The 23,646-nt window shown below is 42.6% G+C and overlaps 1 protein-coding gene across 5 annotated transcripts in view; it reads left to right on the top strand.

Annotated features, from left to right (window-relative positions):
* Positions 1-673: 673 nt before the first annotated feature.
* Positions 674-23,646, top strand: part of Uxs1 (UDP-glucuronate decarboxylase 1) — an 84,573-nt gene continuing 61,600 nt past the window's right edge. For 2 of the 5 annotated variants that reach the window (XM_029477466.2, XM_029477462.2), the window contains exons 1-2: positions 11,966-12,054; positions 22,060-22,087. In XM_029477466.2, the coding sequence (XP_029333326.1) occupies positions 22,083-22,087 (5 nt within the window). In that variant the 5' untranslated portion in view covers positions 11,966-12,054; positions 22,060-22,082. Of the gene's footprint in view, positions 896-2,025; positions 2,049-11,965; positions 12,055-22,059; positions 22,088-23,646 lie in introns of those variants that run through there. The other 3 variants (XM_021166509.3, XM_021166421.3, XM_085836887.1) reach the window with 3 other exon arrangements.

Below are 23,646 nucleotides of genomic sequence, written 5' to 3'. Positions count from 1 at the left end.
CTTATTTAAGCATTCTGTCTCGCTTTTGATAACTATGATCAGGCAAAGTGTCTGTTGTTCTGAAATCATTCCCATACGCTTTGTACCAGAAATGATCCCTGCTCATTTCTGCTGTTTCCACTGCAGTGTGGTTTGTCCCAAATTCCAACGATTAGCAACCTCTTCATGATAATATGCCCTTTATCTTTAAAATAAAGAAAATGAAGAAAAGTGTTGTCGATTCACCGGCCCGTTTGGGATTTATCACTTTCCTGCCTTGCAAAAAGAACAGCTAAGAAGGCCAAGCAACTTCCTAAGCCCCGCACTCATAGAAACTCAACTGTTCACTGTCAAGACACACCAATTACAGCAACCAGTTCTTCATCTCCAACAGCGAGAGGCCACAGCCCTACCGGCCATGTAGGACTAAGAACGCGCAAGCGCCCTGCAAGTTGCAGGCGAACTTCCGAGATCCGCGCCGAGCGTCGAACGCTGCCCTAGCAGCGAAAAGCTGGCAAGCACACTGGGCTGCGCATGCGCGCTCCGAGCCACCCACTTGTGCCCACCCTTCCCTGGTTGATTGACACCATCCTGAAAACTCAGGCATCACACTGCGCTTGCGGGGAAAAGGAGGATGAGGGCGGGGCGCGGCTGTGGGCGGAGCCGGAGGCCGGGACCCAGCCGCGCGAGCGCAGTGGTTTAGCCGGCAGGAAGCCCGGCGCGCGGGGGTGGGGCTGGTGCACGGGGGCGGGGCTCGGGCCGCCGCGCATTGTGCTGCGGCTGGCCGGCGCGGCAGGCCCCGGACCCGTGCGGTTCCCGGGCATGGTGAGCAAGGGGCTGTTGCGCCTTGTCTCTTCAGTCAACCGCAGGAGGATGAAGCTTCTGCTCGGCATCGCGCTGTTCGCCTACGCCGCCTGTGAGTGCGTGCGCGGTGGGCGGGAGCCCATTCATTCCCGCGCGGCGGGGAGCGGGCGCTGCGGCCGAGCGGCAGGCTGTTCAGGGCCGGGGACCGGTTCACCGCTTCCACGAGGCTGAACTTGTGCTGTGGAGCCGCTGGCCGCTTTGCTTGCTGCCCGCTTCCGCGTAGGCCGGGCGTCGGACCGGTGGCCGGTGTTGGGGCCTTTGCCCAGGACGCGGTGGTCACGTTCCCCGAGCCGTAGACACTGCGGACTCGGCCAACCTCGCAGCGCTCGCCAGCTCGTACTGACCCGAGGCGCTATGCTGTCCACAGCACCCAGGGTTAGGGTTAGGGTGAACCTGGAGAGTGCGGCGCGGGGACATCCTTGGGGACGGTGCTGGTTAAGTAGGATAAAAATACTATAGCCATTGGCAGGATCCCTGCTCCGACTGTTTGCTCCGCAGGAAAATTACTCAGCAGCTGAGTGTTGCCATTCTGCGTGGATGCCCTGTGTGGCCATGCTCTGATATCCTGTCTCACACTCCCGCTCCCCACTCTCCTCCCGCGCCACCAGGTACTCCTCCAGCGTGTCGCGGAAGGAGGCACAACATAGGGGGCGGGCGGGGCGGGTGTCATTGGATCCTTAGCCTGTTTATCTTGAGGGGCCCTCAGCTTCTCAGAGGAAGCAAAGTCCAGTTTTTTGGTGTTTGTTTGTTTTTGTTGTTTTTGCTCTGTGCAACTGGGATATAACAGCTATTAATACTTTACCAAGTACCAAATTGGGCTAAAAATAGCTCTCAGAGTGAGCTCCTTATGAATCCTGGCCACCCAGGCAAACATACTACAAACAAACATAAGTGATCGCGTTTCCAGGGTCTGAGTCCCAGGTGAGTAGGTACTTCGGAAAGTGGGTTCAGCTGATGGGATGATGGAGTTAGTAGAATGCAGACTGCCTGCTACAGCTCAGCTGTTGCAGGAGGAGGAGGAGTAGGAGTAGGAGGAGCAGCAGCAGCAGCAGCAGCCAGGAAGCTCTGGAAAGGCTTCTGGTTGCTAGGAGAAGTTTTAGATCTGGGTGGCTTGGTAGATTTGATTGATTTCAGCAAGGAAGGAAGAATTAACTTCAAGTGTGCTCTGTGTTGAAGATGATGATTCAAGAAAAAGACCTCTTACAGCTGAGTAATTATTACTGTTTTATTAGTAATGCCTAAGTTAGCTGAGTGCTTAACTGTATGTATAGGTATGATTCTTATCCTGCCAGGGGTAATACAGGTAAATATGAATATTAACAGTGTTTTATGGGTGAGACAATTAAAAACATGAGGGATTAGCACCTTTATCAATCTTAGAGGGCCAAGATTCATTCCAGCCCGAAAGGCAGTGATCTGGGTCTATAAGTCAGGTCTCTGGATAGCAGTTTCAGGGCTGATTTACTTAGGGAGGGATACCGAAGTGAGGCATAGGTGTTTAGAATTGATAAATAGGGAATTTATGAAGCTATAGCAAGAGTTTTCATTTGACCATCATGTTTCGCTCAGTCGTTAACGTTGTCAATTGTAGACAGTGGTAACAAGGCACAGCATGAAGTACAGAAACATCAGGGTTTTGCCTTGATGGTACAGAACATAGACCCAGTAGTTCAGCACACTCTTGAGTGCATCAGAGTCATCCAGTGGGGTTTTAAAACACTTTGTTCTGTGTTCAGCAGGCCTGGGATGTGGCCTGATAATTTCCATGTTCAATAGCTTACTTTAGCGAGTAGTTTCTTGTTTGTCTTTTGTTTGTTTCACTCTGTAGTCTGGGGTGGCTTCAGATTTTCAGCAACCCAGAAGTCCTTCTGAGGGAGACTGCGCTGAGAACCATTTGCTTGGAAAGAGAAGGTCATGAATCCAGTACTCATGTCAAAAAAGATTAAGTTTACAAACTGATGTGGTGGGAGGGGATGGGTTAGAAATCAAGCGTGTTGGATTCCCTGAGAGGCCAGGATGTGAGCTGAGAATGAAGGATATATAGGGGTTAACAGGAGAGAATGCTCCAGAAAGAGCAGCACTTGCGGAGGTCCTTTGGCACTGAAGATCAAATAGTAGTAGTGTAGTAATGCATGGAAGAGCAGTGTTCTGGGAGTGTCAGATCGCAGCACAACAATGAGGCTACCCAGGCAGGCAAGGACTAGAGCAGGCAGCTCAGAGAATGGGTGCTGAGTATACTGTGAGGATTTAAAGGCTGGTTGGAGACAATATTAGTAATGAGAGGTAGCAGTAAGTCTGAGTTGCTTTGCCACGAAAATGTTACAGAGCTGCTGATTGATCATAACAGGATGCTGGAAATGTAGTCTGGTGGCACCTGTGGTTTCTCTTTAAATAAAATACCTTTTATTATTTGACAAATTTACATGTAAACAATGTTTCATATACACCCCAACTCACCCTTCCCTTTCCTCTAGATACCCAAAGCCCCTTCTTTTTTGTTGTTAGTAACCCACTGAGTTCAGTTACTGCTGCCTGTTCAATGTTGACCCATCTTGTTGACTTGATCTTGTGTAGGTAACTGCAGCTGCAGTGAGTTCATGGTTACAGTGGTTGTGTTGTTTCCTAAAGACAGTATTTCACAGCGCTCCTCCCTATCCTTCAGCTCTTTGGTTTGTTCTTTCCTCCTGTTCACTAAGATATTGCCTGATGATAGAGACTTGTTTAGAGCTGAGCACTTGGAGGGACTGATTGTCTGCACTGTGACAGATCTCTTAACTGCAGAGAGAAGTTACTCTGGCCAAGGTCGAGGGCAACACTAACCTGTGGGTCTGAGCATACATATTTAGAAGCAGTTGGACAAGGTGCCTTCTTAGCAGAGCAGAACCAAACACAGTATTAGGTTTGGCCCTGGAGCTTGCTTCTGAGCCATGGCCTTTTAACCAAGTTTATAGTGCTAGGTCTGAATCCAGTCTTGTGGGGCAGGCTTCAAACCAATCCAGGGCAGTTGGGTTGTTCTCTGTAAGTTTTGTGACCTTGCAACACTGACACATCTTACATGGAAGGTTGGTATTATAGCATGAGGTTGCTTGCAAGGATACCATCCAGGACATATCTCCCCTATGAGCCTGTGTAACACCCTTTGCCACTATGAAATGTAGTTAACAGGGAGGATGGTTTCGTTTTTGATTTTTTTTTTTTTTTTTTTTTTTTTTTTTGAGACAGGGTTTTTCTGTATAGTCCTGGCTGTCCTGGAACTCACACTGTAGACCAGCCTGGCCTACGAACTCAGAAATCCACCTGCCTCTGCCTCCCAAGTGCTGGGATTAAAGGTGTGCGCCACCACCGCTTGGCGGGAGGATGGTTTCATATCATTTCCAGCTTGATTTCTCTATGTCCTGCAGCCAAAGCGTGTTGTCTTTAGCAGTGAAGTTTTATCATCTAGTTCTGATATGCCTGTGTTTTTCTAATCTCTGTTTCTCCTTACTAATAATCCTATCCTCCTATTAAAATAGAACTTTGATGTTACCTCTATGTAACAATATACAAATACTCCCAATTATAACACCTTCATCTTTAGTCTGCTTTCTATAACTTTTTTTCTTCCAGCAGAGCTCAAGTTGTCTGCGTTGTCTTCTTTTCCCAGCCTTTGCTCTTGCTGCAGTAGACATGTTGTCCTTGCTCTCATACAACTTCTGGGCCAGGGTAGTTCGTGTATGTCACCCTAGGCTGACTTAACATTGCACTTTAATTCTTTTCCTATCCTTTGCATCAGGCCATGTAGTTCTTAAGGCAGTGCACATTGAAAGAGCCCGGTAACTCCCTAAGGGAATGAATTGAAATTCACTGCAACCTTCCATGTAGCTGGCACAGGTTCAGAATGCTTGCCCATAGTGCTTTTGGTTTTTGGCCTGGATAGAATTGAAAAAGATCTGATGAGTTTTTGCAAGGCTTGTAGTCAGATAACCTCTGCAAGGTGTTAGTCAACAGCCTCATCTGCTACCATCCTCCTGCACTTAGCAATAGACACCCTACTTCTGGCTCATAATTTTTATGGTTTTGGTCTTATTATACTTCTGTATTTTATGCTTCTTGATTGTTTCAGATGAAGCTGAAATTCATGACTTCATTCTTTGGAAAATGATCGGGTGTTTGCTTTCTTTTCCCTCCACCATACACTTGCTCACCCTATACGTATGTCCACACAGTATATTTGATCATTTGGTGTTTGTGTGTGTGACTGAATGCTGCTGGAGAGCCATGTCCTGTGGTTTTGTTCTTGGCTATCTCTCCTGCCCCCTTTTAAATGTACTTTCTCTCTCCGTGTAAGATCTGATTTTACTTTTTTTTTCCAGTTGTTTTTGTCTAGACTGTCAGTATTAGGCATCCTTGTGTTGGCACTTTCCGGAAGTGTGGATGAGGATAGGCTGCCAGCCTCAATGTTCCCATCTGCTTGGCTCTGCCTCTAATCAGGTACTTTGACACTTTAGAGACTGAGTGAAGGTAGAATTCCAGAAAAGAATTTTTTTTTTTCCAGGATTTGAAACATTTCCTATTCCTTCCCAGCTTCTAGTATTGTTTGAGAAGTGTGAAGCCAGTTCTAGTGTTTCTGGAAAATGTCAAGGTCTACCTGGTGCCCTCTCTGCTTGATGGCCTTGAGTAGTGGCCACACCCACAGCTTGCCAAGGATGAGGCAGGCATGCTGAGCCTCACCTTTGTTTGGGCCAGTGTACTGATGTGAACATAAGCTAAGTGGTTCCTCTGGGTTTCTCTTCATCTGGTTTGGCAATTAGCCATGGTTAAGGTGATGGAGCATTTCAGTTCCACTCCATCTTGTCTTTGAGACTGGCCTCTCACTGATGTGCGAGGCTGGCTGGCCAGCAAGTCTGTGGATCCTCTGCATTTCATTTGGTTGCTATGTTTCATAAATTTCTGGAATGATCTTATACACACACACACATACTCACTCATACGCTCATGCGCACAAGTATTATAACATTTGCCATTTCTGAAATTTAAAGCCCACATCATTTGTCCTATACAACACTTCAATTTTGGGTTCATCTGATTGCTTCGTTGTTGTTATTAAATTTGGCTGTACATTCTATTATGGACTGAGAATATAGCTCAGTGGCATAGTGGTTGTCTAGCACCAAAAACGGTTTTCCTAATTAATGCTTGCTAACTGATATCTATCAGGGGACAAGTAGTGTTGAGCTGGTTCTTCTGTTGGTGATCCAAACCTGATGGATTGGAAGGGCTAGCTGTCACATGGCTTCACTTACAAGTGCATGTCCCAAACATCACTGTAAGGTGATTCTTGAGGCAGCAAGTATCTGGTTCTCCTGCCTGGTCTACTGTTTATATTGGAGGTTTGCAGGTGGTGATTTTCTAATTTAGTCAATCCTTCTGCACTTACTGTTATCTTTCTGAAGCGAACTTTGTGTCCTTCCCTTTTCTCTTACTCTGTGTTTTAGTTTCCAGTAGGTGACTGCTGTTGCCAAAATTTAGTTGGCTTTAGAGCAAGAGAAATGTCTTCTGCCATTCTGTTAAGATGAGAGAGGGTAATAAAAAGATGTGTGAGGATTTGTGGAGGCCACCCGTTTTTATTGATGTGTGGTAATCCTCTGAACAGTGCTCTATTTTTCTGGACCAGTATTCTAGCAGAGAGCGTAGGGTTCCAAATACTGCTGCAACTGATAGACTTCTGTACAGGCTTCCCCCAGCTCTGTGAGACTTGCCCTAACCTCAGGGACGTATTTGCATTTTTTTTTTTAAATGCAAGTGTGAAAATGGGAATCATAGTTTCCTTTTGTGGGCTTTTAGATTCACTGATAAAAGTACTTAACATAGACTCAAAAAGAAGTTCAAGGACCTTTTTTTTTTTTTTTTTTTTTTTTTTTTGGAGACAGGGTTTCTCTGTGTAGCCCTGGCTGTCCTGGAACTCACTCTGTAGACCAGGCTGGCCTCAAACTCAGAAATCCGCCTGCCTCTGCCTCCCAAGTGCTGAGATTAAAGGCGTGCGCTACTACTGCCGGGCTGGACCATTTTATTAGAGAGAGGAAAACAACAAGGCAGGCAAGCTATAAATCCTCACAGCAACTGGGAAGAGGGGGATAGAAAAGAGGAAAAGAGAAAGTCATGAAAGTAGGGAGGGGGCTCAGTGGTGGAGGCTGTACATAATTGCACTGTGGAGCTGGGGTTTCTTTAGAGAAAGAACAGTATCTTCAGTTGATTAGGATTTGGGCCAGTATCTGGAAATTGAGAGGGGGAAAAAGAAGTTACAGTTTATGAGTTAGACTGCAGAAAGTAGGCAGGCTTAGTAATGAAGCAACTTGAGGGAGAGTGAGGAGGCAGAGGCAGATTCTTCAGAGATAATAAAAAGGCCCAGAGTGTCCCGGTTTTGACCAGTATCCGGAAATCAGAGAGAGAAAACAGGCTACACTTGAGTTAGAACTCCAACAAGCTGGCTGCCTTAGAGGGCTTAGCAGTAAGGTTGCGTAAGCACCTGCTTGGAGGGAAGGACTCTGGGATGTACATATACATACATCTTGTTAAAGGGTTAGTTATTGTTGTCACCTTTCCTGAAGGGTGAAGGGGTGGTCTTCTGGCCAGGTGATTGACAGGCCCATTTGAATTAACTCTTAAGGAAGCAAGCAACAGTGTCTTTGTAATGTATAATTTGGAGACATTTAGAAGGACAAGTCTCTACCTAGAGCCAGAGATGGGGCTTAATCTTTCTTCTCTTGGCTTCAGGGATTGTTATATGAGTGCTGCCTAGCTAGCTAGCTACCTTTGGTGGTTTGAATGGGAATAGTTCCCATATAGGTGGTGAAACTGTTTGGGGGAAGGATTAGGAGGTGTGGCCTTGTTGGACTGGTGGTGGGCTTTGATGTTTCAAAAACCTAAGCCATTCCCAGAATCTTGCTCTATCTTTAATTTGTGGATCAGATGTAAGTGCTCAACAGCTACTGCTTCAGTGACATGTTTGCCTGGCTGCTGTCATGCTCCCTACAATGATTGTGGATTTGTCCTTCGAAACTATAAGTTTACAATTAAATGATTCCTTTTATAAGTTGCCTTGGTCATGCTGTCTTTTCCCAGCAATAGAACACCTAATTAAGACACTACCTAACACTATTCCTCATAGTTTTAATCTGTACTTTTTTTGTTTCAGATGTTTGAAATCTGTTGATATGCCTTTCCATTGAGTTTTTAATACACTTTCCTCTCATTTGTTGAGAGTCTATTGGGATGTTAGCTGCCCTTTGTGTTGTAAATGACAGTGTCTCAAGCTTGGTGTGATAGAATACAAGGATATATTTGTTTTTGTTCTGGAGTCTCAGCACAGTTGTCCTAAACCCTTGGAATATTCTGAGTGACAGGAATGTTTTCACGGGAACTCCTGGTTTGCAGTTAGTCTGATGTACAGAAAGTCTCAGATCGCAGAAGGTTTTTCAGATGAGAACAGCTCCATAGTCTAAAGCCCTTTGCCTGTGAGGTCCTGGTGGCAGGATAAATTCTTTTGTTGGGAATCCAGGTTGGCATTTAGAGAGTTGGTGAGTGGTTTCCTGGAATAGGAAAAGTCCACACATTTGATATCAGAAGCAGGGTTTTATCAATAGTTTCCTATTTCTCATGTCATTCTTTAGAACTTGGTTAAGATAGAGTGCCAAGTGCCTCAGAGAAACAGGCCAACAGTGCATTCTCAGGACAAGGGCAACATTCACATGATGGACAGCATTTGGATATGAGGCAGGTCACATGATGGACAGCATTTGGATATGGGGCAGGTCACATGATGGACAGCATTTGGATATGAGGCAGGTCACATGATGGACAGCATTCGGATATGAGGCAGGTCACATGATGGACAGCATTCGGATATGGGGCAGGTCACATGATGGACAGCATTTGGATATGGGGCAGGTCACATGATGGACAGCATTTGGATATGGGGCAGGTCACATGATGGACAGCATTTGGATATGGGGCAGGTCACATGATGGACAGCATTTGGATATGGGGCAGGTCACATGATGGACAGCATTTGGATATGGGGCAGGTCACATGATGGACAGCATTTGGATATGGGGCAGGTCACATGATGGACAGCATTTGGATATGAGGCAGGTCACATGATGGACAGCATTCGGATATGGGGCAGGTCACATGATGGACAGCATTTGGATATGGGGCAGGTCACATGATGGACAGCATTTGGATATGGGGCAGGTCACATGATGGACAGCATTTGGATATGGGGCAGGTCACATGATGGACAGCATTTGGATATGGGGCAGGTCACATGATGGACAGCATTTGGATATGGGGCAGGTCACATGATGGACAGCATTTGGATATGAGGCAGGATATGGGTCTGAGTTCTGGGGTCCACAAAGGTAGCACATGGAAGATCAGTGGGCTTGGTCAAGAACCTCATATTGGCCTCTCTGCCTTGAATGTTTCCGCTTGTGGGTGCTGCTGGTAGTGGTAGACCTACTGGAGGGTTTTAGCCCTGGCACTACAGGCCATAGCTGTGGACTGACTATGGACTGGAATTCAGATAAGAAAGTGGAACTCTGGGAAGTGATTGGGTCATAGCATTGGATGCCTCATGAATATTGATTTCCCAGAGATCTGGTTTGCAAGTCTACCATGTAACTCTATGTTAAGAACATGCTATCCATGATCTGTGAACTCTCTCTCATAGGACAAAAGCTCGTTCATCCTCATGGCTCTTAGCCTCTGACCTGTATGAAACACAGTTAAGTTGTTTATAAGTCATGAAGTCTGTGGAACTTGGTCACAGCTGCCTGAGCTGACTCACAAATCCAGGAATGTTGGTTGTGAAGTCACACAGAGCTCTGATGAGTAAGCTTCTAGTTATTGAGACAAGTTACCAGATTCTCTGTGTGCACTGAACACACCTTTGCCTTTTAAAAAATGTCTTTATATTCTGCAAATGTGATGGTTTAAAGGACACCTGGGAGAGTAGACTTGAGCATCAAGGGCAGGCAAGAGCAGTCATTTAGGACTGTCTCCTCTTGGAAAGTGATTTCATTTGTCCTTCAGGATAACCCTTGCTATTTCCCTTACAAAATGAAATGTCTGCTCTATGTTTTCCAGGGATAAATAAATACTTAAAATCTATTGTGCAGAAAAGGCCAATATGTTTAAAGAACTGAAGGCTTTTATTGATGAGTAACACAGAAACCAAGGCTTTGCTGGGGTGGGTTTTACATGAAGGGATTTGCAGGCCAGAAGGGTAACTGAAGCTCTGCACAGACTGACTTTCAGATTTATTGACCTTCACCTTCCTCTTTTAGCTATTTTGAGTTTTTTAACCAAAATAAAAAAGTAAAATAGAACAACAACTGAAAACATTTGGCTTCTTCAAACAGCCTTTTTTCAAAGAGAATCTGAATGTGCTAGAAAAGAAAAACAGTTTTGTCAGGGTGTTAAGATCTTGCAGTGGAATTTTTAGTATCTTTGAGCATTTTTATAGCATTTTCAGAAACTGGAAACAGAACATGACTATTCTCATTGACATAAATACTGTAGGTGGTGGGGTTTCATTTTTGTCTTTGTTTTAAAGAAGGGAGAAGGCAGCTAGGTTACGTCAGCAGCAGCAGCAGGCATAGGTATAGAGGTGGCTCAGCTTTAATCTGATACCCGAGATGCCCATTGGCGCTAATGATAAGGTCTTGTGGGAAGACCATGAACTAACTGTAAAGGGTTCTCTAAAGGAGACTCTACCAAGTTGGGATCTTCTTCTTTCTCTTAGTTTCCTTTGTGATTGTATAGTTTACTTCTAATTCCCTGTTGTCTTTACTCCAGTGTACCTTAATTACTTAAAAAGCCACAGTGGCTGTCTCAGGTTCTTCATATGGTACAATACCTCCCTGCACCCCAGTGAGGCATTCTGTGCCACCCTGCTGTGTTCTTCACCCCTATAGCTGCAGTAATGGGTTCTGGAGAAGGAGTGACAGCCCACTGAGTCACCTGGGTGTCTTAAAGTGAGGAGTTGGATTGGGGCTGTACTCTATTTTATTGATGGAGAAACTGAGGCATACAGCAGTTATATATTTTGCTCTGGCCTAGACTGGCAGTGACTGTGTTGCATCATGTAGGGACCAAAAAATTCCTATGACATTTTTAACTTTTAGGTAGGATTGTTTTAAAAAGATGATAAAATATACTATATAACATAAAATTTACCACTATAGCTGTGTTTTTATCTTTTAGGATCTGGTCCAGCCTATGTTTTAACTATTTCAAATATATGGTTCAGCAATGCTATGTATTTTCACATGATTTTATATCCAGTCCCCAGGACATTTTTATGTTCCCTAACTTATGCTGCAAACCTGTTTACTACCTCCCCCAGCCCTCTCTCCAGCTTCAGGAAGTTGTGCTTTATATCGTGTGAATATGATCATAGAAAGAGCTTCCTTTCCATGCATTCACACAGTGTGTGTATGAATGTGTGTGTATCTTTGCCTGGCATATTTACTTAAGTTCATCCACATTATAGCATTAGAATTCTCTTCTTAAGTCTAAGTGATAGTCCACTGTGTTTATTTATCATATTCTGTTTATTCATTCATCAGATCACAAATATGCAGGTTGCTTCCACTTTTAAACTGTGGAATATGATGCTGCAAGAGCATACTTGCTTTCAATTTTTTTTTATTAATTATTTGAGACTTCATAACGCATGCAATGTATTTGTTCATGCTTACCTCCCACTCCTCCCTGTAATTCTTTTTTCTTTTAATACAATTTTACTTATTTTGGTGATTGTGTACACAATCTGGTATGTGTTTGAAGGTCAGAGGATAACTTTTGGGGAGTCAGTCTTCTTTCTAGCTTGTTTTAAAGTCCTCTTGTTGTTTCTGTTGCTGTGTTGTGTACTTCAGGCTAACTGGCCTTGAGCTTTGTCAAGGCTTCTGCACAGTGCTGGGATTACAGCTGTGTGCCACCCCACCAGCCTTTTTAAAGTGGGTTCCTGGGAGTGTTTGTGGCAAGCACTTTATCTCCTGAGCCATCTCTCTGGTCCAGGTCATACTGTGTTTTGAATTTTTAAGGAACCATCAGTTTTTTGTTTTTGTTTTTCCCACAGCAGATGTATTGTATTCTTCCCACCACTGAGATAGACAACCAACCCATAGCTCATTCTTTTGTTATGGCAGCCATCCCAATGGTCCTGAGGTAGGTGTGAAAGCTTTTAATGTTATAAATCCTGAGAGAAGTGTAACTTTGAGGCAGCTCTAATGGGATGCAGATAGTATAGGAGGGAGCAGGGGGTATAGTATATATATTTGTGGTATATATTTGTGGATTCCTACTAGAGATAAAACCAACCATGATTGAAGATATTAAAAAATGGTACTGAATATACATATATTTTTCTTCTGATTAAGCAAAAAGAATAAATATAATATTTAATATTTACATTGTATTAAGTTATTGAGAGATGATTTAAAGTATATGTTATGTCATATACAAATACAAGGGGTTGGGGCCTTGCACATTTGTGAATTTTCCATGCCTGAGAGGAGTCCTGAAACCCTAGCACCATGGATAACAGGGAGAACTAGATTTGGTTAAATTGAGTTTGAAGGTATTTTCTTTTTCACCTGTTCTTTTCTTTTCTTTCTTTCTTTCTTTTTTTTTTTTTTTTTTTTTTTGGTTTTTTTCGAGACAGGGTTTCCCTGTATAGCCCTGGCTGTCCTGGAACTCACTTTGTAGACCAGACTGGCCTAGAACTCAGAAATCTACCTGCCTCTGCCTCCTGAGTGCTGGGATTAAAGGCGTGCGCCACCACGCCCGGCTAACCTGTTCTTTTCTTAATGGTGGGCAATCTAGCAGCCTCTTCCTTCACTGGACTTTTGACATGGTTAAAGGGGAGGAGGGAGCTGCACACTGTGGTGGTCCTGGGTGGGCTATTGTCAGTTTGTCTAGATCAGATTCTCCATACCTTCAGTTCCTTGAGTTTGGATAATAAAAGACATATTCTTTTTTTTTTTTTTTTTAAAGGGATACTAATCTTTTATTTTCCCTTTAATATGACAGGCTAATTATATTTCAACATGTATCAATACCTTTGTACTTTAGTCCATTTATTTACCTAGTACATATTTTGTCAGGAGCTGTATTGTTTTCTGTCTTCATTTATTATCATGGACAGTGATTAAACACAAACACTATTATACCACAATCCATTTCACGCATAGCATATGGGCTGTAAAATGTATCTAAATTTTAAAAATATATAACATTAATAGAAAATGACCAGATGTGTGCACTCATGTCCATATCCACAGCCTATATAAAAAAATAGATTTTTACTATTGTGCATTGTGTAATTGAAAATAAAATGATATATTGATGAATTGTGTAAACATTTGCCATTAGAACTTATTTAGAAAAATAACTCATTGATTTTTATATATTATGAAAAGAAAATTGTAGAGGCAAGCATGTATTTATTCATCTTACAAGTATGTACAGTACCTATGTTCCATGCAAAGCAGTAGTATGTCAGGGAAATTAACTTTCGGGTATAGAAACAATTCCCTTCTCTCTCTCTTTTTTTTAATTAATTAGTTTTAACAACCCAAATGTTGTCTGCCATCCCAAGCAGTGGTTCTCCTCCTTAATGTGGAAACCCTTTAGTAGAGTTCCTCATGTTGTGGTGATTCCCAACCATAAAGTTATTTCCGTTGGCACTTCATGACTTTATTTTGCTAATATTATGAGCCATAATGTAAATATTTTTGGAGATAGGGGTTTGCTAAAGGCGTCATGACCCATGGGTTGAAAGTCACTTTCTTGAAGGATCCTACAGATACTATAGTTCATTAAAAGGTAGTGAGTCCTTGAAAAGGGTAAGAGATTTGTAAGGATAATGCCATGTTGGATGGAGTTGAGAACTCAATGAAATAATCTTTAAAAACTCTACAAAACCTACCTAATCTCTAGCTCTCCCCAGTGCTACCACATTCATTCATTTCAGGATATTTCCACAAAATGCCACTTTCGGAGTGTTATTTTCAGATTTCTGTTTTTCATCTACTCTTTGCTCAAATTCTACATGATTGGTGATTCCCTCCTATAGAAGTGAAATTCACCATTCCTAGTTTTTTTTTCCTTATTCATTATACTTACATTTTTTTTTTTTAACCAAACAGTAGCTATCTGTTCAGCCACTGTGCACTACATCTGCAGGACCCTTGGCTATTCTGAGCATGGTGGAAATGAATCTGCTTTTTAAAGAGATAAATTAAATCTACTATGTATATTTGCCCTGCTGTACACATGTACCCTGCTGTGTTCTACTATGGCTGACTCCTCCAGAGACCTCCCCTTCATTCCTACCGCCTTTGCTCTGCCCCATGATTGCAGTTCCTTCCACTCTTCAGAGTCCTCCCCCTGCAGCCTTCTGTTCCCACTACTCACACCCGTCCCTTTCCCTTTCCTCCTTACTCTTGGTCTCACCCCTTCTCTTGCAACACTCCTATCTCCATGCATACTTGACTCTGCCTGCCCTACCCCCGTGACTTATTAGTGAGTTTCAGGGCACATTGTTAGCTTGATGTCCAGGAACAACTGTGTCACATAGGGTCTGTCCATATTGATGACCACCCCTGTGGAAAATGAGCCTAGGGTGCCTCCTCTGTTAAGGTACAGATTTTTTTTCCTTTCTCATTCTCTTTTTAACAATTCCAGTTTCATAAGAAAATCTAAGGAGATAATATTCCTTTAGTAGCATCAAGGGAGGTATATTTTCATTCTTTGAGAGAAAATATTGCCTCATGTCCTAGGGTTATCCTACAAACTTGTTCAACCAGCAAAAGCCAGAGAAACTCTGTGGTTGCATTTCCTGACCCACCCAGATATGTGCTGGTATTTGAGGCACTTTGGATAGGATGAAGGGGAGTTTATATTCCTTATCACTTGATACTTGTCTCTTGATGTTTGCAAAATCAATTACTTGTTGTTTGTTTTAGACTGAGTCTCACCATGTAGCCCAGAAACTTGCTATATAGCATGACTGGCCACAGATTTATGATCCTCTTGTCTTAGTAGCCTAAGGACTATAGTTTTAGATATAAACCACCAGACCTGGTTCTTTAAAGTAGTTTTGCTTTTGGGAGATGACAAGCTGTTAGATGTATTCCTTTCTGTTTCTTCCTACTGTCTTCACCAAATTTGATGGTGTTCTCTGATCTTCTCAGGTGTAAAGACTTGGGATGTGTATGTGTTAAGAGGAGATTCCACAGACTAGAATTTTGAGTATGACACAGGATGGAAATGGACCTAAGACCCATGCATGTCCTCCTGCAGATGGCAGAAATGATGTGTCTTTGTGGCCGAGATTTGCAGACAGAATGACGCTCAGTTCCAGATCTAAAAATTAGTTACATACCTGTTATTAAGGCTCATTTCCAGCAAGCTTTTTCTCTATGGGCCTGTTACTGCTGAGCTCAAAGTTAAGTTGAATAGTCTGGGAGCTAGGCTCTTAAGGGTTAAGGGCAGTTTGCAGCTTGGATAGAAAGGTTTTGGGCTTATGGAAAATTTACATTACTTCAGAGAATTTTCTTTTTTTTTGGTTTTCAAACAGAGTTTCTCTCTTTGTAGCCCTGGCTGTCCTGGAACTCACTGTAGACTAGGCTGGCCTCGAACTCAGAGATCCACCTGCCTCTGCCTACCTACTGCTGGAATTAAAGGCATGTGCCACCACTGCCTGGTTACTTCAGACATTTAGTTTTAGTTTGCAGTGTGAATATTCAGGTAACCCAGGACACTTGGAAGGTCTGTTTCCTTTCTAGCCAACCCAGGTGCCTTCCCTCTAGGCATCTGCATGAGTCACCCAGGTAGCCTTTGCATTCTGTCTCTCTAAACAACCTTTAAACACTTCTAGTGTGCTGATGGTGTTAGACCATCAGCTTTTCTGAGATTTGCCATCTTTCTATATGGAGAAAAGCTTTCCATGAAGAGCGTATCTCATTCCTCTCTTGGTTGCAGAGTTCAGGTAGATGTACAGCCTGCTGTATCCTCATTTAAATGAAAAGAAGCCTTTGCATGAGTGGAGCTCCAGCATGAGAACTCTGCTCCTGTAAACTGGTTCTTACAGCATCCAGGATTAGCAATGGAACTGTAGCTTAAAGCCTATCTCAGGGGTTCCAAGGTCTGCTGTTTTAAAGTTCTTATTACCATCTATACTAATTAGGGTTCATAGGTCCCCCCACCCCCACTATATTTATAAAAAGAATGTATTAGACCAGCTTGCTCAATCAATACTCTGGGAATGGTGCATCACACCAGAGAAGACCAAGGACCTGGTAGTTGCTTAGTTCTCGAAGGCTGCTGCCTCAGCAATCCCAGTCTGATGCCAAAGACATGGAGGATTCCTGGAGAGCCCACATTGGCAGGCAGGAAATGCTCATTCTAATATCTGAGAAGAAATCAGCAGCATTACAAAGTAAATTAGTTGGGTAGTAAGAGGCAAAGCCACCTGAGCAAAAGGCGTGGAGCGAACATTGGCCTGCAGTGGTCATGCAGGACTTGGCTGTGCTGAGTGTAGTACAGTGGTTTCACATAGTCAGCAGCCTTAAATCATGCACAGCCTAGCACTCAGGAATGGTGCAGGATGAGCTTGCCTCAGCATCTCTCTGCTTTCCATTAGAAAGACCCACCTGTGTTGACATACAGCTCATTTGAGGATGGGATGTGCAAGTATGATGGAAGAAATCAGAAGGTACTCTCGGTTAGAGAGGCTGCTATTACAATGATAGTTAAATTACAGCATGAGTTTTGAAGGGAAATTCAAACCATAGCAGTAGGAGTTCATGATGTAAGCATAGGGGGTATGAGTTACTGATAGGTTTTGTAACTGGGATTCAGGACTTATCAGCAGGGCCTGGCTTGAGGTTGGGACCTACAGGGCCAGGCTAGAGACACAGGGAAGTCTGATAAGTCTTTTGTTGTGCAGAAAACACACAGAACATACCAGTCCCAGCTTTCAGTTACCATTGTCATGAGGTAACCTATTTGCACATACACACAGACCTGCTCTGTGAGGATAGAGGAGACTGCAGTTAGAGTGTGGACAGTCCTATTCAGTGAGGTTCCTGTTGCCTGACCTTTAGCACCTCAACTCTGTCTGTAGTAGGAAGTAGAAAAGGGAAGCTATTGTGTTTCGGCATATCTCCTCCCCTTCTCAATTTGAAGGATGAAAACCAGCGTCTTGAACCTTTTGTCTAGGTAGACCAGAAGTTCACTGTTGCTCTTACTTGTTGGATGTTTTCTTCTGCTGGAGGCGGGAGAGGGTTTTAATTGGGCCATTAGAGCTTACCCATGGTTTTAATTACATGCTTATACCATACAGTCTTTGCCTTATTGGGGTGTTGAAACTATGCAAGGCCCCTTCTCCCCAGGAGCAGCTGATGTTCCATGGCAGTGTGGAGTAATGAGTCAGGTTGTCAGCAACCTCATTCACTTGGTGGTCGAGATGGCTTGTTCCCTCCTGTGTCTAAAGACGGTCTGCCTATGTGAATTGGTTGCTTTTAATGAGGGAGGTGGGCTGGTTGTAATGCAGCCCATATTTGCTTCTGTTTTGGTACTGGAAATGATATCTGGATATCTGTGAGTTAAAGGGGGTGATGGATCCAGCTCTACTCTGATTCAGGCAGTTTCGCCACTTTAACTACCATTATATTGTATTGGCCTTTGTGGGTTGGGAATTCATGTCTGGAGCTTTGTTCAGATTAAGTCAGCCACTGGGAAGACTCACCAGCACAAGGCTACTTGGCTAACTCTGGAATGACACTCGGCACTGGCGGTCAGTGTGCCCACGTACTCCCTGTCCAGAGTTCTTCCATGGTTACTGGCCCCAGACTGACTGTCCTAGCAGGTGAGGCAGCACCAGGCTGGCTGTGCCCAGCTTCAGAAGTCACTTCTGCTCTCCTTGTAGTCAAAAGAGAAGTTTAAAGTAACTGTTTGCAGACAGTGTAATCTTACATATAAGTCCCCCAAACTCCACCAAAAAACAACATTAAAATGAATCTAAGAATCCAGTTATTTCACAACATAAAGTCAAAAAATATAACAATCAGCAGTCTTTCTAAACAGTGATTCATGAAAACAAGGTATCTGGATTTTTCTTATTTATTTCATCAATGTTTTATAGTTTTCAGATGTAAGTCTTCTTCTTGATTTTATGTTTTACTTTTTTATTTAGGTAAATGAGATTATTTTGATTTTGTTTGTGGGGCTTTGAGGTTTTAACTCACATCATTCCCAGTTAGTATTTTTCTCACTCTGCTTATGGGTCAGAGACAAGCTCCTAGCCACTGCTTCAGCACCATGCCTGCCTGCTGCCATGCTCCCTGCCATGATGGTCTGTAGACTAACCCTCTAAAACTGTAAGCTCCCCTCTTTCTCGCCCCCTTAAATGCTTTCTTCAGTAAGTTGCTGTGTTGGTTTGAGTAAGAATGGACCCCATAGGCTCATATATTTGAATGTTTAGTTACCAGGGAGCAGAACTCTTTGAAAGGATTAGAAGGATTAGGAAGGTGTGGCCTTGTTAGAAGCGTGTCACTGAGGATGGGTTTTAATGTTTCAAAAGTCCATGCCAAGCCCATTCTTTCTCCTCTCTGCTTAAAGATCAAAATGTAATTCAGCTACTGCTCTAGCACGGTGCTCGATGTTGTGTCTGGCCAGCAGATCACAGCCTGGATTCTAGCCTGGAAAGGCATTTTGGAAACCTGGAAGAGAAGAGGGGCTAGGCGGCGAGAGAAAGAAATGCAGCTAAGACAGGCATTTTGATCAAAGCTCAATTTTACTGTTTTGCACGCAGTTATGAAGCAGGGGAAGGGGGCCCGATTCCCACCAAATAGTCCTGGGGACCAGTAGCAGGGTGACCACGTGTATGGCTCCAAACAGCAAATCGGCAGGTTCCAGCAGTGGGCGTGGCAGAACGATTGAGCAGGAAGCTCCACCCCTGAGCAAGCAGGTTTCAGGCTGGGGGGAGGGGAGACTACATCTCCTCCTTGTTGTTAATAAAAATAAAAATAAAAATAAAAAAAAGGCTGGCCTGAGGCAAAACATTTATCTATGTTCAATAGTTTTGTCTGAATTTTTAGGGCTAACGAAAAAAACCTGTCTCTGTGGGATTTTCTAACTTTTTTTATGGTAAACCGTATCTGGATAAGACTGTCCTTTTTATCCTAGTAAACAACTAACAGAAAAGCCCTGAGCAGTAGGCTCTGACTTTATAATGTTAATTAGTGTTGAATAGGTAACTTTTTAGTTGAATTTTAAGTAGGGCGTTGGAACCCAAATTTGTTTGACTGAAAAAATTTGAAATGCACTTTAATAAGAATAACACTGAATTGATATTCCTCTGCATTTTTGGATGACAGGTGGGAAACAGGGAGGAGAGGGTAACGACTGGCCCGGTAGTACAAGGCCAATTGGCTTTTTTAGGGTGGGAGGCTGTGAAGGGCTTGCCCTTTTAACAGTACGGTCTCCAACCTCTCTCTCTTATTAATTAAGTTTAAAAAGGCCACGTTTAACTGAGGTGATTAAATGATTTTTTTATTTGTAGATGAGTGGGCTTTTAACTTTGGCTTGGGTGGACATTGACTTGATTTTTTTTTTTGTGGGTGTTATCACGACCCACACTTGTGGCTCTTGTTATTTTTTTGGGGAGGGGAGGCAGAGCCTTAGATATTTTTGGTTTTTAGTTAGAATTAGATATTAACCTCTTTTAAACCGGGTATATTGTACAGGGGACTCAGAACTGGTTAAGCTGGACTTCTCCCTGTAGTAGTTTTCTGTACTAAGCAGTATCTTTACCGTATTTGTATGATCATGAACCAGTATGTACAGTTCTGAGTACTGTGTAGCTTTTAAAGGAGAATTGTTAGCACAACAGCTTGCCACTAAGATGATGTTTGACTCAGCCACTGAAGCCAAGCAAGCCCCCAGTTAAATGTTTTCTTTTGTAATAGTTGTGTTAGTTATGGTTGGTTCTAGTGCTTCAAGGCAATAGAACAGTGACTGAGACAATCCCTTTGTTTAAAAACACAATGATACCATAGAGCTTTTCCAGAAGCACTGGGTCAGGTGAGGCATTTGGTTTACTAAACATTCAGAAGACCTAGAGGCAGGCACTAACCTGTCCAGAGCAGAATGAGTTCTGGAGCTTCTTCTGCCAGTTATACTTGAAATGAGTTTACGGTACCCTCTGTTTGTACAGTTTCTATTCTGAATAGTTTTTAAAGATTTATTTATTTATTATAGGTAAGTACACTGTAGCTGTCTTCAGACACCCCAGAAGAGGGCATCAGATCTCATTATGGATGGTTGTGTGCCACCATGTGGTTGCTGGCATTTGAACCTTCGGAAGAGCAGTCAGTGCTCTTAACCGCTGAGCCATCTCTCCAGCCCCCTGAATAGTTTCTAAATTGAAGTTGTCTAAATTAAACGGAGTGGTTACAATAGCTGCTCGACTTCCTGAACTGCTGAGTGTCCTCCATAGGGGAGTAGGTTTACTGCCCACCAGGGACTTCCTTTAGGTTAATGACATTCTGAAACACTTGTCTTGTGGCATCAGAGTTAGGGATTAGCTTCAAGGACAGTTTTGGAAATGACCATAGTGCCATTCTTTTCTGCAGATAGTTTTTAAGTTAGTTTTTAAGTGAATATAAGTAAGGTGTATGTGGTAGCTTATACCAATAATCTTAACCCTCAAATTTGAGGTAGGCAGATTACCATAGGGTCTAGTTGGCTTGGGCTACAGAATAAGACCCAGTTTCAAAAACAAACCATTCAAGTAGAGGGTGGTTGTGCACACCTTTAATCCAGAAGCAAGTGGATCTGTGAGTCCAGGGCCAGCTGGTGCTACATAGCAAGTTCCAGGCCAGTCAGGTCTGCATGAAAAAACAAAAACAAAACCCAGAAGTTTTAGCAATGCTTCATTTAGTATATCTTATTTTAATTACAGATTTCTTACTTTCTTCCAACTGTAGTGTGCTAGTTCAGTTTTCCCTACTACTTCCTTCCTCTTTTGCTTGGGAAGTTTTGGTGCTTGTTTGCTATCCCTTACCTAAAATAACTGGGCCAGAGTTCAGGGCTTTTTGTTTTTGTTTTTGTTTTTTGTTTTTTGTTTTGTTTTTTTGAGACAGGGTTTCTCTGTGTAGCCCTGGCTGTCCTGGAACTCACTCTGTAGACCAGGCTGGCCTCGAACTCAGAAATCCGATTGCCTCTGCCTCCCAAGTGCTTGGGATTAAAGGCATGTGCCACCACCACCTGGCTGAGGGTTTGTTTTTTAAGAGGAATATTTGCATGTCCTTGAGTTGTCTTATGAAGGGAACTGACTCTAAACACAATGTTCATTTGTTTCTTACATGTGCAGTCTGAAGATCATTTTATACAATATTCTAAATAATTTTCAGTATGGAACTGACTTTCATGGTTTGAAGTTTCCTGATTGTAGTAACATCATGCCAAGGCTCAATGTTTTGCATTTGGGCAAATTTCAGACACCAGATTTTGAATTAGGGATTCTCCAGATTTTTATATGTTTAGATCATGTATGGTAAGATGTCATTGTTGGGTCAGGACTAAGTCTATGCAGATACTAGAGGCAGCTGTGCTCAAGCACCTGGTTGATAATCTGCTTGTCCGGTGCCTATGATCAGAGAGGGTGAGGGCTAAAGGAAGTGGGTTAGGGCTGAGTGAAGTGGGCTCTGGCTACAGCAACAGCATGCATAGAGAGAGCTTGGATCGAACTCTGGGTCTTTAAGGCATGAGATTCTTTTTTCCTCCCTCCCTCCCTCCCTCCCTCCCTTCCTCCCTCCCTCCCTCCTTCCCTCCCTCCCTCCCTCCCTCCTTCCCTCCCCCCCCTTTTTTTTTTAAAGGAATGAATCTTTCTTAAACAGAATGTTGAGGACAAAATGTTTTTCAAAGCATTTCCTTGAATTCCAAATGCCAGAGCTACAAGAATACATGGAAGTCTTATTTTCTACTTTTTATAGTCTTCATTTTTCTGAAAACAGAGTATATGTTTTATTGTCTTTGTGAATGCTAATTTTTTTCAGTGAACTTTGAATAGCATTTAAAAATTAAAATTTGATGAGTTGGAATCCCTGAATATTGTAGTTTTAAATACTGACATATATATATTTTTTCTCCTTTCTCTTGCAGCTGTTTGGGGCAACTTTGTTAACATGAGGTAATTGTTTTTAATTGCTTGGGCATTATGGTTGGGCTTTATAGTCTCATTTGTAACTCAGTTGTATCATGAATTAATTGAGTACTTTTTGATGAAGCTGTTACGCTGTTTACACATCTGTGTGTTTCATGTCTTTTGTGGGTGTTCTCAAGGAATACATCTGATTTTAGTGTTTATCTCTGCAAAGTTAAGATGGAAAAGATGGCCACTCAGTATTACCTGCCTGCCTCCTCCTCCTCCTCCTCCTTCTCCTCCCCCTCCTCCCGTAGATATATACAGTTGACACTTGCTTTTACTACTCACATGTAGAGTACATTCTGGGTGGTTTGAATGGGAACATAGGGTCTTCTGCACAGCTCTTCTAGAAGGATAATGTCTTAGAGAAATCATGGTTGTCTTTTTCCTCAGGGAGCCAACTACAGGTTGAGCCTTCCTTATCTCCAAAATAAGTGTTTAGATTTTAAAGTTTTTTTTAATTTTCTTTTTCATATTTTGGAATATTTTTGCTTGTAAATTGAAATTGTGTGAGCTAGGACCCATGTTTAAACACAGGATTCACTTGTGTTTCTTATACATAAATAGCCTGAAAGTGACTTTATAGATACTTTTGGTGAGCCTGTGTTCTGACTGGACTTGTCACTTGATATGATCTGTGGAATTTTCTTGTTGGTGCTTACTGTGTTTCAGATTTCAGGGTATTTTGGGATGTGTAGTCTATACTAGATGTGGTTGTCTACACCTTCTTCCTTTTGGGGGTTAAAGTTTGTGGTACCTTCTAGGTTGAGTGTGCATGCTTTTTTGTTTCTATTTTGTTTCATTTGTTTTTGGGATGTGGTATTACAATGAAGTACAGGCTACTTTTGAACTTACAGTGTAGCTCAGATTGTCTCAAGTCCATGATACTCTGGGCTTAGCTTCTTAAGTGCCAAGATTAGAGCTATTCATTACTGAACTGGCTTTATTATTAATTTTTTTAAATTAATAAGCAGGGGGGATACTCGTAAAGATCCAAGATTCAAGTAAGAATTCTTATGTATCAAATTAAAAAATAACACTAAAATCAGCTGAAGAGTAATAAGCACTCATCCTGTAAGCAGATTTGCTACACAGAACAGTTTTCTGTTTACAGGAACATTTGAGCCACTTTGTTATCTCTTAGTATCAGGAACAGTAGTAGCTGTTTGTGATGGGCAGGTTGGCTTTGATCTTAAAGCTTCTCACAAGAAACAAACTGGCTTCCACAGCCCCTAGCAGCCTCTTGTGGAATTGGTTTTGTAAAGTGGGTGGGACTATGTTGATCTGATTGATAGTGCCAATGTGTGTCCCCTAACAAAGGTGGCTGTCTGTGGAGAGGTGGGGTGCTCAGGTCTCATTTAGAGGTACTCTGTTTTTACTTGGAATAACTCCTCCATTTTGTCTTAAATCCCTGAGAAAGCCCAGTAGACAAACAGACTCCTATAGATACTCTACACGTGCATCATAAAATTTCTTGTTGGGTATAATATGGGTGAGGTAATTTAGCTTAATAGAAATAATGTGTTAGGTAAAACCACTTATTT

Source organism: Mus caroli, unplaced genomic scaffold (assembly GCF_978045245.1).
Source record: "Mus caroli unplaced genomic scaffold, Mus_caroli_1 scaffold_1, whole genome shotgun sequence".
Taxonomy (NCBI): Eukaryota; Metazoa; Chordata; class Mammalia; order Rodentia; family Muridae; genus Mus; species Mus caroli.
The sequence above is the reverse complement of the archived record's forward strand: the minus strand, read 5'-3'. Positions and strand labels throughout refer to the sequence as shown.